This window comes from Pogonomyrmex barbatus, unplaced genomic scaffold (genome assembly GCF_055798465.1).
Source record: "Pogonomyrmex barbatus isolate J1 unplaced genomic scaffold, ASM5579846v1 scaffold4, whole genome shotgun sequence".
Lineage (NCBI taxonomy): Eukaryota > Metazoa > Arthropoda > Insecta > Hymenoptera > Formicidae > Pogonomyrmex > Pogonomyrmex barbatus.
In genome coordinates, this window is record NW_028297138.1 from 11826810 (window position 1) to 11845351 (window position 18542).

At 42.4% G+C, this 18542-nt stretch overlaps 1 protein-coding gene and 1 long non-coding RNA gene across 7 annotated transcripts in view; one reads left to right on the plus strand and one right to left on the minus strand.

Moving 5' to 3' along the window:
• LOC148935801 (uncharacterized) overlaps positions 1-16619 on the plus strand; it is a 30779-nt gene extending 14160 nt beyond the window's left edge. The window contains exon 3 of the mRNA XM_089081202.1: positions 7144-16619. Coding sequence (XP_088937328.1) covers positions 7144-7335 — 192 coding nt within the window. The 3' untranslated portion in view covers positions 7336-16619. The remainder of the gene's footprint in view (positions 1-7143) is intronic.
• The window catches only part of LOC148935800 (uncharacterized), a 259524-nt gene that overhangs the window by 231768 nt on the left and 9214 nt on the right, over positions 1-18542 (minus strand). The gene's annotated exons all lie outside the window — the stretch shown is intronic.

Here is an 18542-nt window from a genome sequence, read left to right on the forward strand (position 1 = left end):
ATTTCATCTTTCCCCACGAAGGCTTTTATTTGTCGTAAAGTTACCCTTGTGTCGCGGGTATTATAAAAGGTAACGAATACGCGATGAAAAGTTTCTCCGACGGGTGTTTAGTATGAAATTTCATTCGCTCTCGAAACTCCTAAATTCCTATTGCTTAATTTACAGATTACATTTTGAGTTTCATAAACGCCTATGTATTCCTTATTTTTACGAGTTAGTTATAAATATACTCTATCTCGGATTTCTTTTTTACACCAAAGTTTTTCAAGACATCCTGAATCCCGAAAATATTTCGGTTCAACGTAATTAAAATTAATATTTTATCTCATTCGGGCTATCTTGTTATTTCAATCATTCATGGAATTTCTATATCTAATCCTATATCTAATCCTGATCGGGTCGATATCTCTTTACCTCGACGACACCATTAACGTTCGTGAGTATCGATTTCGGCCGGGGGAATAGACTTGTATCCAGATTCCTCTTTCGATATCCAGGATTTAATAGCGCCACGAATGATTCAGTATCTTCCATTCCGCCACGAAACTTCCAGGCGCGTCGCCGCGATGGAGTTTTCGCGGTTCGAGGTGTGTTTCTTCCTTAAGAAAGATAGAAACTATCGTCGTTGGCGGTAGGTGGGGCCATAAACGCGAATTTAGTTATATCAGGGTACCTCGGCGATGTCCCGCGGGTGTAATAAATATCAGCTCACCACCGTCGAGACGTCTAGTATTGCCCCCCGTGTGTACAGCCCCGGTACCACTGGCACTTCATCAAAACTCCACTCTCCCCCCTTCTCCCTCATAGCGGTCGTTCGATCAAATATGTATCGTAGACTGGTATGGTCCTTCTCTGGGATTTTACGACGATTTTTCTCTCTTGTTCGCGGAGGTCGGAAGAAAGTGGCGATTGGGAATTGACTGGTGAATAAATGGACAGAAAGATGCGGTTCGAAGATATATATTTCGAATACGCGCGAATATTATTATTATCCTCGAGATTAACACGGTAATGAAATGTGTCGGTGATATTATCTTGATGGATTGACACTCTATGATGTACACGAGTATATGTTCCCAGATGCTTTGCTAAAAAGATGTAATGTCATACCGCGTCGCGAATTAATTATAAAGATCTCTCTCTTTTCTAAGAATGCCAGGAGACTCATTAGAGAGACGGCGATTTTTCTTTCTTGAATATTAGAATTTTAAACGTTCTATTTGATTACCGATGCAATTTCCTGTTGTCTATTATTAGTCGAGACGAACGTATTGCGCGACGCCAATATTATGTCGAGTCGTCGTTTCATCCGTCCCTCCGCAATGCGCGAAAGAAATGGGCATAATTAATGCGGGAAGTTTCTGATTACTGTCGCGACAATTACGAGATATCCACTTCATCGTCATTGAAACGACGGAGGGTCGTTCGATCAAATATGTATCGGTGAGCGAGAAAATTCCCCTCGGTTTTACGAAGACTCTTATTTGCGGTTGCGGATTGAAAGAAAGTGAATAGCAGCGGGATGAGACCAATAGGAAAAGTAAGAAGAGGAGAAAGTAGGACGGGAGGGGAAAGAGGAAGGGTAGGTAGGATGAACGAGGTGGAAAGAGCTATTCCTCTTTTATTTCGCTTCGCTTTTATCCGCTTTAAAGGTCCGCCGGCGTGATACCCAATCCCGGAACGTCTAATTATTGCTGGTTAAGTGCCGGTAATTGAAGGGGGACGAACAGATCCGTGAAATTGAAGAAATCTCTTCGTCTCGCCCGTAGGAGATCGGATATACCGATCGCTTCCTCGATTCGGTAACCCGAGGAGCGTCTTGTTGATAATATGAGTCGCGGAGGATCTCCCAGAGCTGACAGGGTCGACTTCAGGCATCTCTTGTGTTCGCGCGTTCGAAGAAATTGAAATGTCAGATTAATACCACGCTGTACCACGATAACATCGTTCGTCGGATCGGCAGACGAGGCAATTGCATAGTCAAAGACCTCGTTGGGTCTACCGTTAAAAAAAAAAATTCACATTAAAATTTTGCTATTTCATCACTCGGTAAAACGTACATTTATCTTTCGAGTGAAAAATAGCTCGATATTGCTGAAGTAAGTCACTTTGGAATCGGAGGTAAAATTTGTCGACTCTCTCAGATATCCGATAAATATATGGAAGGCGATGTAGTGCTCGAAGTGCTCGACATCGAGTCTTCCGACTTTTCCGATTCATCTAAGAAGCTTTTCGCGAACTTCCGGGAATACGTTACAAGTCACGGAAACGATCTTCTTGTCTCCTATCGCTCCGCGTACGACGATCACGACGGAAACCATTGGACGGTGCTTTACATATGCATGGAGAGTAAGCGAGCATGTAGCGACTAAGTGGCCACATCCCCTTACGTGAAAGTTAAGTGGGCATGGTAGCACGAGTCGGTGGCCACGGGCCGAGAAAATTATCTTCAATTATCTCATGCAATCGGCGCTCCCCCCCCCCCCTCTCTCGCCCGCTCATTCGCTCCCTTCTATCGCGCGTTTCGTCTATCTCGCTCTTTCGATTAGCCTCTCGGCCGATCGTCACTTTTATACCTGCTCGGTAATCGAATAGCCATTCGCGTTCTCGCCGCGTTTTCGTTGACCTCCGGATAGAGAGGGGTTATACACCTGGTAACTCGCGTTTCTATGTAATACAGAATTATGGGTGAGCGGCCGCGCTCGTAAAACGCACGATATAGTGCACTCGAACGTGTCAGAAACAGCGAAATAGTCCCGAGTCCCCGTGTATCGCACGGAAAATTGAAGTCAAGCAATTTCCCGCGAGGGCACCGGGTGCGCACTCCCGCTCCGCGGGAAACTCATTACTCGCGGGCATGCCGAATCCGACGCGTGTCGAAATTTCAGCTCGAAAGCTCGTAAAACGACCCGCTCTGATTTATTTCCATGCACCTCGAGGTGCGAGGAGCGTGCGCGGAACGTTTTCGCGGAATACCGCAGCGCGTATCGTTTCGTTCCGCCGCGACGGATCCCGTGGCGAAACGCGTGTGCGCTCGCCTGACATTTATCTATAGTTGTTTAAACGATCTGATCGACGCGCAAATTGATACATTAGTATATCCCCTCATCGCGCGGCGAGATAACGGATCTTTTTGCGATGGCGCAAGTCGAGGGCACGCCACCGCGTCGAACCACCGCTCCGCAAAGGGGGGCCCGCGAGGGGAGAGGGCCCCGATGCAAGAAAGTCGATAGTTCTTCGGGCTTTAGCCTACGCTCGCCGCACGCGAACCGCTTAACTCTCGTTTACGTCTTATTTTTCACCTTCGCCGGTAGGTGCCCGCGACGCCGCAATCCTGCCATCCTCTCGTGAGGAAACGTGACCGCGCTACCGCGCGTAACTTGCGCGCAAATTTATAACGCTTTGTCACCGCGCAGCACCGCGCGGAAATTCCTGCTCTCGCCGTTCTCCAGGTTTATTGGAAACGGGAAAATTATTATCGCACCGCGCCTGTAAGATTTCGCCCGTCAGAGAGGCACCGACAATTTATATAATACCCCGTGCATCTCTCTAACGCGAGACCTGTAGCAGTAATAATAATAATCCACTTGATAAGCGACCGCATCGTGAAAAATGGTGAAAGTCCACGGGTAATTTCTGCAATACGATTGCAGCTAGTCGCCATGCATAGTAATTGTAATAATTAGATAGACGTTTAATTCATTAATCAATCATTTACTGGCTGTAGGCAACGATATTAACGATAATAATGAAAAATTTCTTCATTTGACTGCTCCGTTTGGCTGCTCTTTTCGAGCCGTGATTAATCTTTCGAGAAATAACACACCGATCGAACAATCGTGCGTGATGCGCATTTCCGATTGCGTCTTATTTTTATCACGGCACTTTCGCTCGCCGCCGACCATTGTATCGTGACAGGCGCAGCTCGTTTTAACGACGGTGGTTGAGGCGGAGAGGGCATTGCGCGTACCGAACGAGCGTGCCGACCGCAACTTCTGTTTTCCATCGGCTTTTTCTTACTTAGTCTTCGCGGCGAAACCTTAGAGTCGGGCGATTGGCCGTTTCCACGGCAAACCGCGCAATTACGTTGCACAATAATCTATCTTGCCAGTAGTCGCGCGCTCGCGCTCGCGATCGTAAGATCTCTCTGTCACACCGCGGCGAGTCTCCGACGACGGCGAAACGAAGACGGAAAGAGAGAGAGAGAGAGAGAGAGAGAGAGAGAGAGAGAGAGAGAGAGAGAGAGAGAGAGAGAGAGAGAGAGGAGCGTTCGGTTTAATCGCTCGCATCGCGCACTCTCGCGAAAGCCGCTCGTGCGTAATTGCTAATATTTTTTTTTTCCCCGAGCGTCCGACAATTCGCGATAAATCGCCGCGAGCGCTCCGCTTGGCTCCGCTAGGCGCAGCGATTATTCCGCCGCTCGTAAATTGATTTATTTCGAGGATTGCGCGACGCATAAACCAAGATGCAGGCGTGCGCGAGTCTTTATTCTTCAATTCCGTCCGTCGTTTTTCTCCGATACTTTGCTGGTGCAGCGAACGTATCGATAGCTCGCGCACGTAAGCACGGGAATTGCAATATATTGATTTTCCTTTCGCGATGTGTATTGAAGAATTGGTTGCGGTCGACAGCCCGGGCAAGGGAAATTTTACGATTCATTCGTCATAAAGCAGAGTCTTGCGTCTTTTCTGCAGTTTACTTTCTAATCTGCATTCGTGTGTTTTTGTACGTTCTTGATCACAGTGTTTTTCTTTTACGTATGTATGGAGTGTTTTTACTGTCATTGATAGCTGACCTCGTTTTCCTCTTTCTTTTTTTTTTTTCTTTTTTTTTTTTTCAAATGTAGAAGATTGACTCACGCATCGTGACGGCGCACTTTTCTTTGTGTTACGTACAACACGGGTGTTCCAATTTGCATATATCATTTACATATCGCCTATAACAATCATCGAACGCGTTGTAAAGAAATCTTATTTCAAAGTTATGTTAATCTGTAAGAGACACCTGTCTCATTTCACTTTCTAGAACAGTTTTGATATAAAATTTTTTCAATTGCACATTCAAAATGAACAAAGCGAATCGTGTTTCTCGAAACGAGCGTTCTCCTTCGAATTGCAGTTATAAGACGATATCTTCATGGTTGTTTGCGCGGAGGCTAACGCACGTCGAGAGAGAAAGTCCATCTCGTGGTCTCGGTTACAGTCGCAGGTGGCCGATCAGGGATTCTCGCACGCATTAGATATTAACGAGCGTTGATCATGTCCTTTCCGCCCTTCACGGCGACTCACCCCTCGTCGTATCAGTCGTCAACGCGCGCGATTCCGCGGCGAGGCAGGGACACTATTAATTGACGAGCAGAACTCCCATGAGCAGCGCCCACTCTCGCGCCCTCCCACATAATTCTCCCTTAATGTGACGTTCTCGTCTACTCCTCTTACTTTCCACCCCATCCACATCCGAGATAATCTTTCCTCTCGCACCGACGACGACGAATCGAATGTTTCTCCCGTGCGTGATTGCGAGGGTGTGAGAGAGCATATATTTTCTCCCTTTCCATTTCTCTCTGTCTCTCTCTCTCTCTCTCTCTCTCTCTCCTTCTCTTGTTCCTTCTTCTCTTCATGGGGTCAAATCGGTGATGCTGCCCAGATATTATGGTCTTCCCATAAAAGCCCGCCGCCTTGGCGATTGGGCTTTCCCCGGGCGTTTATTATTGCACGTCCGGTCACGGCGAGTGGATTAAGACGGGACGGGAATCGGAAGTCGCGGGTCGAAGTTGAGATAACGTCGAGGCGGGAGACGGGCGCAATGAAGAAACAAAGAGAACCCTCCGGAGTTAATCATCCTGCGGCAGGAGATTGCTCTTTCACGCGAGATATTACAAGAGCGTGCCATCAAGATCTGCGATAATTTTCTCGCAGACTTTGGCTAGGTCAACATAATGGATTTTTTATACGCTCTTTATATTATATCTTGCTCTACATCAAGTTATTTCTGTTCTGTACATTGTAAATACATCGATTAGAAAAGTATTAATTTTTCCCGTTCTAAAAGAAAACAGAATTCCTACAAACGTTCCCGTTAAATAAATTTGTTAGAAATTTGCGGACTTGTATGGAAAACTTCGCGTGTTCTTCTTTTTTTTGTTTAACGAAGGCTCTTTACGGTCCGGTTAATACGCGGAATCATTACACCGGTTTCATCCGAAGGTACCGCGAGCTAATTGGGTAATAAGTATCGTTCATAAGTACGTCCTAACGGAATTCTCCTTTTTGCGGGCGAGCGATTTGTACGATTCTCGGCACGAAATCCAGCGCCGCCGGCGCGGCGACGGCACCAACACCAGTAGCCGCGGGCATCACTCTGCGCAACGGAATGGAAGTTAATTGGGTAATTAGTGTCGTTAATAAGCAGGCTTTAATTGAACCTTTTTTTTTCCGGGTCACGAGTGGTCTGCGCGCGAGAAACGGTTTTCGCAAAGGAAACAGAGAGCGGTAGACGTCGTAGACTTTAGACGACGCGACATTTCCCCTCTTGCAACGTCGTCGTCGTTTCTCTCTGTGTAAATTCGTCGGGATAAGGGGACTCGATAAAACGACCGCGTCGCGTTTTCCTCCTCCTTTTTTTTTCCTCTCCGCCGAAGGCTTAGCCGCAAGAGAGTGCCGGATCGTCGGTAATTCCGTCCAATTAGGATACTCCCAATTAGGAACCTCAACCCCGCGCGTCGGCCGTTGTTCCTTACCATTCTCCAATTCCCCGGATCTACTACGACGAGAAGAGACTTACGACAGGTCGCCTTCGCCAAATCTTCGCGAGAGTATCGGAGGAGCCTCGTTACCTCGAGTCCGCTTACCGTTTGAATTCCCCGAATTATTCATTTTCATAGAGACATTTAACGGTGTTGCGACTTAACCATGGGTCCATTATATTTAATCCATTTTATTTTGCTTACGTGCGTGTTTTACATATGCAATTTAAGACACACAAATTTTTCATTACGTACTTTCGTACTTTCTAAAACATACATAACATCTTGTTAAAATTAATATATCGCATTGCTCCGAAATATCGAGGTTACTTACTCCTTAGAATTGAAAATATTGAACATCATTGAACGAGCAACGATGTTGCTGCTTACTGTTGCAGGACGCCGAGATCGAGAAATCGATCACGCTACCGGTGATCGGTTCGGGTTTAACCAACGCAACTCGTCGCAACAGCAACTCGTCATCTACCGACAGTCTGCTGTCGTTGCTGATTCCGACGCCACTGCGAGAGACCCTCTGGGCAACTGTGGCTCTGTACCTTGGCTGGAGACTCGTTTCTCGCCTACGATAGACGCACTGGTTTTTACCCAGCCGTCGTTTTGGACGATCTTGTGCGCGCGATCGACAATCGCGTTGGATTCTGAAACGGCGGCCACTGAGGGCCACCTAAAACGGACCGCCAGTATACCTCCTTGATCTGCGATCCTGGAAATCCTGTTTGGAATTTTTGACCGGATGGATCGTCTCGAGGGGAGGAAATGGAGGAGAAGAGGCAGTCCACGACGCTTGCTCTGGATCTCTATGTGATTGAACGATGGATTTGACCGAGGTAGAGCGCGTCGAGAAGACGAACCGTTCTCTTATCTAAACATCAACATAATTGTAATTTTATACTTATCTTTGTATTTCGCGCCTGCATCGCGCGGCCACGCGAGAATGCGCTTGATCGACTTTGATCGGTTCCCGAGGGACCATGCGACTGCGTATAATATATTGATCATGATGATAAAAGTAGTGATAATTTTTGCTTCTGCGGCGTGCTTCTAATTTCTTCATAATTGATGATTTTAATAATTATTTTTATAATTGGTAATTGGTGATTATAATGATAATTGATTTATTGGATATAGTTGGTAATTAATAATTAGTAATGATGATAATGGATTGATTTTACAGTAATTTTTTTTATATTGATGATTGTGATAATTAATAATGATAATGATTGATTGAGTTGATGAGTCATAGTTGCTCTCTACTGTAAAATGTATTCTTATTCATTATTTTCGAGGACAAGTGAGTAGAATTTATATAAAAAGAGATCTTTGAGAGATTGGAAACTTGACTGCGAGATTCCAAAAAAAAAAAAAAAAAAGGATTGATTCCAAAAAAAAGATCTTGATTATTTTCTATTGATTAAATCGACGTCGGCGCTCGGAACTCGACCATCCCTATCTATTTACTTCGCTGCTATTTGTCGAGAATTGTGCGCTGTCGATAAATTGTGACTGTGATTGCCGCGGATGACGAAGCGAGAGATAGTGATGTCGGAACAGCGACGTCGAGATACAAGTGCATTCTCGCGCGATACAAAAGTTATTCTCGTACGTAGCGTTGTTCGTTCGTGCCGATAATTCGTCCTACAAATTCTTAGGCGGAGGGCGAAGGACGAGGGCTAGAGTTTTAGGGGGAGGGGGAGAGGTAACCCGGGCGAGAGTAACCGAATTGCGTATTACGTGGCGATCGGACCCGAGACACGAGGAGGGAAGTATTAAGGATGACGGGAGAAACTAAGGACGAGATCCAAAGAGGATTAAACCCAATAATCAAATGATGATCTCATTACGGATAAATAAAGAGAATTAAATAAAGTAGTGTGATTATATGGGAGCGAGAGAGGGCGGACCACACGCCCCTATTCTCTGTCTTCTCTTCGCGCGTCCGTCCCTCTCTTGATCTCGCCAAGGTAGAAAGACTACCTATACTTTGGTATGTGGCTTGTAGATAACGCGATTTTCCGACCGATAGCAGTCGGTGAGATTTTTGTCCAAGATTTTTTAACAACGCTGCGCCACGACGACGTTTCGCGAGGCTTACTTATTATTATATTTCTTTTGCAAAAGATAATGAAAATTGAAACTTTTAATACGTTTGACAATTATTCAAATTATAATCAATTCAATAAATTGGCCTTGCCAGGCGTCTCGTTGCGCGAGCGCAATATATATATAGAGAGAGAGAGAGAGACGTCGAGAGGGATGATGACGATTCCAAAAATATTAAGAGAATAGGGGACGAGCGAGGATGTAAGGGGTGGAGACAGGGGAGCAAACTTGTATATGCATAGAGGATTTATCTAAAGTAATAAAAACTCAGTAATAAGTCGATGTTATAATAATTAAAGTAGATAATCGATAGGCCGAGGATCGCAGCATCTTGATTGGCTAGCTGCGACTCCCGTGGACAGTTTTCAAATGATCTCCGGTAGCTTAGCTATTAGTAGGCGCCCTCGTGCGATACGGGACGCCATTTGTGGCACATCGGAAGGAGTATCTCCCACACTTTCCCTTGTGCCTTTTCTAACTTTTCTATCCTTCTCTCTTTCGTTCCTCCCTGTTTCTATCTTCTTTCTTCTCGTCGACAAAAACTGTCTATCGATTTTTTTTTTCTCTTGCTCTAACTCACCTATTCTCAATCTTCTACGCGATTTCCCCCTCCGTTTCACTTCTCTGCTTCGCAAATTCCATGTTTATCGACGACAGTTCTTGACTGTTTTGTTGTGCTCGACGTAACGTAACATAACGTAACGTAATTTCTGATCTCGAACTTAGCGTGTATTTGTAAGAGTCGTGTTATGTTCGCTCCACGATCCAGAGTCTCACTTTTCACGAGTGAACGGGCCCGAGCCTTTTTCGTTTCGCGATTTCTCTTAGGGCTTTCTAGGTAGGAACGGCGGAAGGGCTAGCCTAGCGAGTGCGGGGGTGGGAACCTTGGTATCCTTGGGCTTTCTCCGCATTCGGTTTTAAACTATCGAGACCAAAACTATCGAGGCTGCTGTACAGTCGTCCCTGCGGGCCACGCTTTCTCTCTTTCCCCCGAATGCAGATCTATTGTGTTTTCCTTTGTCTCCCTATTGATAGGATGATCATGACGTTATTCCGTCGAAGTATTCCAGTGTGTAGGTCCATAGTATTTATTTAGTAGGCGATACCATTTTTCTACCGTCTAATAGAGAGCTACGTTTTGAGATAAAAAAAAAAATATATATATATGTATATATATATATATATATATATATACGCGGGCGGAATACATATATATCGTGCTGCCATTACGAGATAAGCAAATCCTCGCCAGACGCTTCCAAATGGGAGCGGCTTTGTGGAAAGTCAATAATGTCGGTGTCCGTAACACGTAATCTCTAAAGACGAAAGTAGTTAGCATCATTGAGACAGAGGTATTTAAAGGAATACGAGAATTCGGTACGCGCTGTAAGGAGAGTGTTATACACGACGAGAAAACTAACGCGTTTTTCTAATCTCAATACACGCGGATTTGTAGAATTTTCGTCTTTTCACATCGTATAACGCTTCATTTCGTCGTGTTTTCGCGAACCACTTTTCATCACCAGGAACTCAGATCTAATTCCGCGGAATGCGATTCACCCATTGAATCTAGCACATGTCTAGATCATGTCAAGATTATTAATTAGAAGAATTTAAATTATCACTTCAATAAATGGCGAATTTATCCGAAGATTTAATAATAATTAACAATCGTCTACTTATGATTGTTTTAGAACTAATATTACATTTTAATTCAAATTTTCTCATATGGTATGTCATTTAATTGAATCATATTTACAATTTTATATCGATGAAAACTTTGTATATATTTATTAGAGAAAGCTCTTTTTTCTACAATTCAATTATAAAACGTTGAAATTGTCAAAATTTGAATAACATTTACATGATGAAGCTCACGTCAACCGTTCTGAAATATTATATAATATATATATATATATATATATATATATATATATATATATATACAATCATCATGAAAAGTTTATCTTGACTCAATAGTGATTTGCCTTTCGCAATCGATAAAATTTCCAATCTTCGATCGGGTTTCCTCTGTGCAGCTTGCTCCTTCCAGGGAGAGAGCACGCAAAGGTACAAGATTATTATGTATACATATTCGATATAGCTAGTCGTTGTATTAGCGGGGAACCGAGCCACGAGCTAAGAGAGGCAACTCTTTCTCGGTGGAGGTTGTTGCATTGCATTCCGACCAAAGGGAAAATTCCCGTTTTCCTGCAGCGCGGTGAAACGAGGCGCGAGACGGCCTAAAAAAAGAAAGGTCGCGGCCATTTAATCCTTTTTACTTCGTAGATAGGGAAAGGCGCAGAGCGAATTCGCGAGCCTCCGCCGTTTGTGGCCCGGGGGCGGATATATACACGCAATATAATAAAATAAAAAATATACGTGTCGGAGGGAAATTGAAAGTGAGAAAACACGGCGTATGTACATAGTCGCTTCTCTTCGGGGCCGTAAACGCAGTAATGGACTACGGTTTCTTTCCCGGTATATATTTCTTTTTTTTTTTTTTTATCTTTTTTGTTCGTTTTCTAGAAATAATTGCTCTGTAGAAGCACTTAGATAGTAGTCAGCCATATTGAAAATATAGTAATGATATATGGATAAACGTATATAAAAGTACATATATATATATAATGGAAGACATATATGTATATATATATATATATATATATATAAAAAATATATATATATATTTTAAATGGTATAGTTGGGAATATTACTGTTTCGAGAGATAATCTGCGGTGAAGAGAAACGTATATTTCGAAGGGGCACGAGCTCGGAGAAAGTATGAGAGATGACGTTAAGGGTGGAGAAACCGGACGGTTCTTCGGAGATTGATAGAGGCGTTGATGGACGTAGATCGAAGGTGGGAAATAAGCTGTAACTGTGACTATGCGGATCATGGGGGGCAGGCTGTTGATACGCTTACTCGAGAATCTATCCGGAATTAATTCAGGTACACCTTCGAACAACGTAGGAAAACACGAGAAAAGCGGTCTTCTCGAGGATCTTCTTGCGTTTTTAGAAAGACAAATCCAAGCAGACAACTGCAACTGCAACTGCACATTGCGCTTCTCGCAATTTGCAGCGTGATTCAAACATGAAATCTGATAAAAAAGAAAAAAAAAACTGGCAGTAGACGCAGCCCGCCCATCTGAGATCCCCGCGCGTCAAAGCGTCACTGTGATCTCGTAATTATTAATGAAATATCTGATTATTATAACGAATAATCATACTATGGTATATCCTTTCCCCCTCCCCCTTCTGTGAACAAGAGAAAATCCCGGAAACACGATCTAATGCATTTACGCAACTCTATGGTTGCGCTTCTTTCATTGCATTTCTTTGTCCCACCTTGTACTGTTTTTTTTTTTTTTTTTTCATTTTTTCTTCTTTTTTTTCTTAATTTTTTATATAGTACGCGTTCGCGCGCGCGTTAGTTTATAATCGTAATGTTAATAAGTGTATCTTAATAAATCTTTCATATGATCTCCCCGAGGTATCGATTGTTAGGCAAATTTAGCGGCCGACGCCGTTCGTTTCCATCTGTCCGCGTACAAGAAGTCTCTCTCTTTCTCTTTCTCTCTCTCTCTCTCTCTCTCTCTCTCTCTCTCTCTCTCTCTTTCATCTCTTTCTCAAATGTTTTTCTCTCCTAACATGGTTCAACAAAACGAACGGCATCGGCGCTCAATTAGCCGTACCTCAGTTAATTAATGATAGAGTTAAGTGATTAAAAAGAAATAAACATTTATATTCGACGCGAAGGAAGACGAGAGATAACGGCGTTGTTGTAGCGATCTTATTCGGATAGCTAGGTTTGTAACAACGAAAACTGTTTATCGCTGCGTTCGCACTCAGTAATTATCTACGACATAGTACGATCATTGATTGCTATTCTTACTGATTATTATTATTATTATTATTATAATTATTATTTTTATTTTTATTTTTATTTTTATTATTATTATACTCGTCACAAAACGTGTAAAAACTCGAGGTCTCAAACTCTCCGGCGCTGTAAAGAAATAATCGACTAGTCTTATTGGACCAATCATTGAGATTCATGTATTTTTGTTTAACGCATATTTTCTAAGATTGAGATTTTCCCCTCTACATACATACATACATATGTATATATATATATACACATATATACATATATATATATATATTTACAAATATATATTTTTTTGTTTTAAATAATTGATTCACTCTCCTTTCCTCCCGCGATTCTCACCTCTTCTATAAAACGCGATCCCGAAGTACCGAGTTCGAAAGCATCGGGGACGCGGTTCTCTCGAGTTCGCTCGCTGTGATGATGATCCTTTGACAGGATTTCTCACAGGATTTATGTCGCGAGTGGACGGCATTCGTTTCGATTGAGAGATATCACGCCCGAAACACTTGTCTCCAGGAAAAAAAAAACCATCTCTAATAAATTATTGCAGTATGCCGTAACACGCGTGAAACACTTGATCTTTTCAGCCAGGATGGGATTTCGTCGCGATCGATTGTGTCTCGCATTGTGATCTTTTCCTTCCAATCAACACTCTTCTCGCGTTTTCGCGACGAGCGAGCGAGCCCCGGTTCAAATAATATGTAAAACTGAATGTATCGAAGCAAGAGCTCGTCGTAATAATTATACACGTGCATACAAATGCACGCACACACACACACACACACACACACACACACACACACACACACACAGAGTCACACGGTAACAGGACTACACACGTGAACACACAGACATACCCTTGTTCTTAAATACTATTATAATCGTCTAAGGTCTTATGAGAAATTTTATTTGCTCAGACTGTATAAGTTTGCCATAAAATGACTGTTGTACGTTCTTCGGATGTGTAGTAGTACTCGTGTTTAGAAGTAAGAGAATTATTCGCGATTATTCTGTCGCTCCAGCCACAATCAGGTGCCAACCGTCGCTCACGGTTTTTGTTCTCCTTAGCGGAGTACGCGGATCATGTAACAGTGACTCTCGATTCCGATCGATAGATTGATCGTTTGCCGCCGTGCCACTTGAAAACCCCGCTTTTTTGAGGGTCTCTCGGGGTGACTCGTTCGATGATCGAAGTATACTTTGCAATTTATCTAATCTTGTTTCACTAACTTTCCCGCAACTTTGTCGATCGAGATTGTGTCTTGCCTTTTGCTTATCTTTTACTTATCTTGTCTTTTGCTTATTACAATTTATAATATGTAATATTTCGAAATGCAAACATGACACGAATGTCACTTATTCTTAATGAATCCTTTACCAACTTTTTCGCGATCGACTGATGGGGAAAATCTCTTTCTTAGAAAATATTACAATATTCGATATTCAATATTGGATGCATATTTGCGTATAATTTATGTATAACTGTGTAAATTTAATACAAATTTACTTTCAATGTTTTACATATGTAACTTTAACTCTGAAAAAATAATCAGACCAAAGCGAAAAGCGAGCGAGTCACACTCGGCGGACCGCCTTTGCCCATCCCTTCGCTGTGTAATCTTTCGTACTCCATTTAAGCAAGAAGTTCACAACTCCGAATGCCTACAAAATACGTTACCTGTAGCCAAATGTCCCGTGGACCATATAGACCGCCGCGATCTATTCGTTATTTGCGAAAGAAAAAGGAAACATAAAAAAGAGATAGAGCATCTTGGATCAACCGAGCATGCGTGAGATCGTATGACATGGAAAAACAGAGGAAGAATGCGTGTGTATGCGTGTGAGAAAGAAAAAAAAAAAAGAGAGAAAAGAATAATTCTTGATAAAAAAATTTTAACCGTTAGAATTTCCCTTAAGACGGGCGTTATAGAGTCTCTCAAGTCGGTATGTAAAGCTCGCAGCTGCCTTGTGATAGAGTCTGGACTGCAAATAATTCTGACGCGTGACAGAAAAATCGTAATCAGACTGTAAAAACTGTCAAATACGATCTCTATGCGTGCAATCGCAATAGGGATAGAAAGAAACAAACATGACGGTAAAAGACACTACATCTTGTCGATCAATTTTCGTCCAGCTGACCAATCCAAAGAAGCGACCAAATAAATGAGGAGGGAAATGATGCTGCGAGCGCTTGCACGACGCTTGAGGTGCTGTCCTTTTTCTTTTCCTGTTTTTTTTTTTTTTTTTTTCTATCGATACTCCGCGATATTAATGCTATACGCGTGTCCGTATATTTTTTTCTTCTGTTTTTTATTTTTTTTTTTATTTTTATATATATGTATATGTATATCTTTCGTTTTGCTTCGAATATCCCGATGCGAGTGATTAGACGGAAGATGTACGGCGGTCACGTGATATATATTATACAAATATATGGTATTATGTAATAATCTCCCCTCCTTAGTGCAGATGTAAGCGAAAGAGAGCAGAGTACTGTTGATTTGTTTTGTTTTAGTTTTGTCTCCTTTTTTTTTTTGTCTCCTCCATTAGTCCCGATCATATCGATTCTTTTTCGTAACGATCCACTTCTCCGTCACTCTTCACGTCTTCTTCCAACTCGACTTCATTTTTTTTCTCTTCTTTCGTTTCTTCTTGCTTCCAATTAAATTTCGGCTTAAGACGCGGGGCTCAGTCGCTCTCCGAACGGCTCAGGAGTGTTCTCGAGGCGTCTAGAGGAGTGCCAGAATTTCTCCTCCGTCCTCGTTTCTTCCTGTCTCTTCTGTCGGGAGCAGGGACTCTATCGTGACGATTCACGCAGAACGCGGAGAGAACATTCGCTCGAATATCTCGTATATCTCGTATATCTTTCTTTCTATTTTTATGTTTTTTTTTTTTTTCTGTCGTTTTTCCCCTTATCTCTCTTCTCTCTTCACGCCCTCCTCTTCTCTTTCGCGTTTCTATCGATGTTTTTAGTTTTAAACGAACGTATGGTCGCGCGATCGTCGGTACAGGCCTCGGGCTCCTCTCGCGAAATCGTGTTCGAGTTCCGTGATCACGTTCCGATTATCGCACAGGTATCGCACAGGTTGCAAAGTGTACGATGAAAGTGATACGCGGGGAGCCGATGCGTGGCCGACGTGCGGATCTAATCATACGATGCTGTGCTATCATAAGTCATTACATATACCATATGTTATCGATTACTTTTGATTTTAGTTTATGACCATTTTTCGTGTTATTAATTTTATTGAGTATGATTTTAAGTACTATGTGCGAACGTCTATCATTATCTATTATCTATTATCTATTGATAGATTATTATTATTATTATTATTATTATTATTATTATTACCGGATTTATTATTATTATTATATTATTATTATTATTATTATTAATATTATATTAATATTAATATCATCAATTATTATGATTATTATTATCATTGTAATCTTAATATTCTGTAAACATTACCACTCCCCAATGGTCGATTATTTTTACGAATCGCTCTCGCGTCCGCTGCCCGACCGTCGGTCGACGAAGCGCCTTAAAAGCCGCCGCTTCAATGTGCCCGTACTCGACTACACTTTTGTTTCTTCTCCCTTTCACGCTCGTTTCTCTCGTGACACGGCGCCTTCGAGGCGCGACGTCGACCATTGGGAGTTCGCAAAGGGACGGGGACATCTCTCCGCTACCCGCATGTCTTTCATTGTACAGATTTTTTCACTTTTATATAGTTATCGATATATCGTAACGTTACGCAATGTCGATTGCGACGGTGGCTACTTATGCGTCGCCGTATCATTATTGTACTTTTTGATTTTTCTATTGAATAAATGTGAACACGCCGAAAGCATCAACATGTGTGTTTTTATATACTGCGCCCCTTCCTTTCCCAGATCCATATCTCTTGTAATAATGTCAGCTCACGTGCTACTTATACCTCTACATTAAAACTTTCAATTCCAAGTCACATATATATATATATATATATATATATATATATATACATATGTATATACAAATAAATAAATAATTTAAATACCTATATTTAATAATAGAATGCTAAGTTTCATAATAGATTTTTCATTTTTCAATCGTTTTCATTTTGTCGTTAATATAGATCTGTATATAAACGAAATGGATGCTTCTGATTGCCAAACGCGTATCGATCTACGCGGGTTGGTCACGGCGTTTAGAATCGTTCTAATGGCTTTCCTGAGACGTGCCATCTGCGAGGCTCATTACCAAGGGATGTGACCGCAAACCAATCGAGCGTTGTGTGCCCCGTTCTATTCAGTGTTCTGAATCTAATGCGAACCGCAAGACGTTGGTTGCGTTCTGTATACCAGATTAGAGCGTGGCAATTGCTTTGTAATGAGGCGTAGACAACGGTACATACAAATCAGGAAATTGAAATATTAACAAGTCTTGGGGTACTAACTGCCTTCCCAGATGCGTCTATACTTTTACAGCGGAGACAATCAACAAGACAATCGCGATATTATTGCGTGTAGATAGTAATAATCTGTTTAAAATTCAGAAGAAGAAATCAGTATGCGACGGTAATAACGGGAATTCATTGTGCAAATTTCGTCATTAGGCAAATTCCGGTGTGTTACATTTACAGATTGCGCTATGTCGGGGAATTGCATATCGGTGATATTGAATAACGAGCGCACATGTGCCGCGTCCCCCGAATTCTCCCCCTTTCAATCCTCATTTCTGTCGCGATTTTCTGTTCGCCCGCGATGTTTCTCCACGGATTAACTCGATACGAAACAACAGCAAACAAGAGAGCATGCACGTCCAACGTGTAACTGAAAAAAGATGACGCCGACGATGACGCGCGCAACAGCGTGCATGGAAAACATTTGCGATGCCTCGCCATGTTTTTAATAACGCCGGCTACATATATCGGAAAACGCAGGTGCGGAAAGTCGAATAAAGCGGGAAATGCACAATTGGAACAACAGGCCATGGAAATTAGTGATCAATCTGAAACAATAGCTTTAACTGAATGCGCAAACTATCAATTATTCTCTACGTATATAATCTCTCTTCCTGAAAAATATCGTATTGCGCTCATACACATGCGATGGTCAACAATTTTGATTGCCGCAAAGGCGAAGTCGCTAACGACGCTAATTAATAAAATGCAAATAAAAAAATAACTTGTTAATTCATTTAAATTAACATAAATTTAAATTCAAGTATCCTAATCGTATTTTTATTAATGAAAATCATTATTTTTTTTTTTGCTGCTAATCTCAGCGGCGAAGTATCGGACAATAAATATCCATTTTTTTTTTTCTTGATCTTAATACCGGCGTTCACCCTCGATCAATTTCGAAAACCCGTGTGCAAATAACGTGCAAGCGGCCGTGTTCGGCGGGGGGGGGGGGGGGCGTAAATGAAAAAAAATGCATTCTCAAATCCAGCGTTGCGTCGCTGTGCGCGCGGATATTCACGGAAATCGGAGGTTGCGGAGGATGGAGGAAGCTGCGAAAGTGTGCAACGCGATGCAACGCGACGAGGGTGGCGGGCGAGAGTTAAACCGAGTGCACATGTCGCCAAAGCGCGCGTGTCACCGGGTAGAGAAGCGTCCGGTATATCTGGCGTGCATCCATATGCAGATCCCCATTGATATGACAACATTTACATACTGCATATTCGCTCTGGGCCATATACTCGCTCGCCAATTCCCCATTGTTGGCTTTCGGCCACCAGTGCGTTTGATTGACATTATTGGTCGCGCCGCTGACACCAGATTACATTTCTAT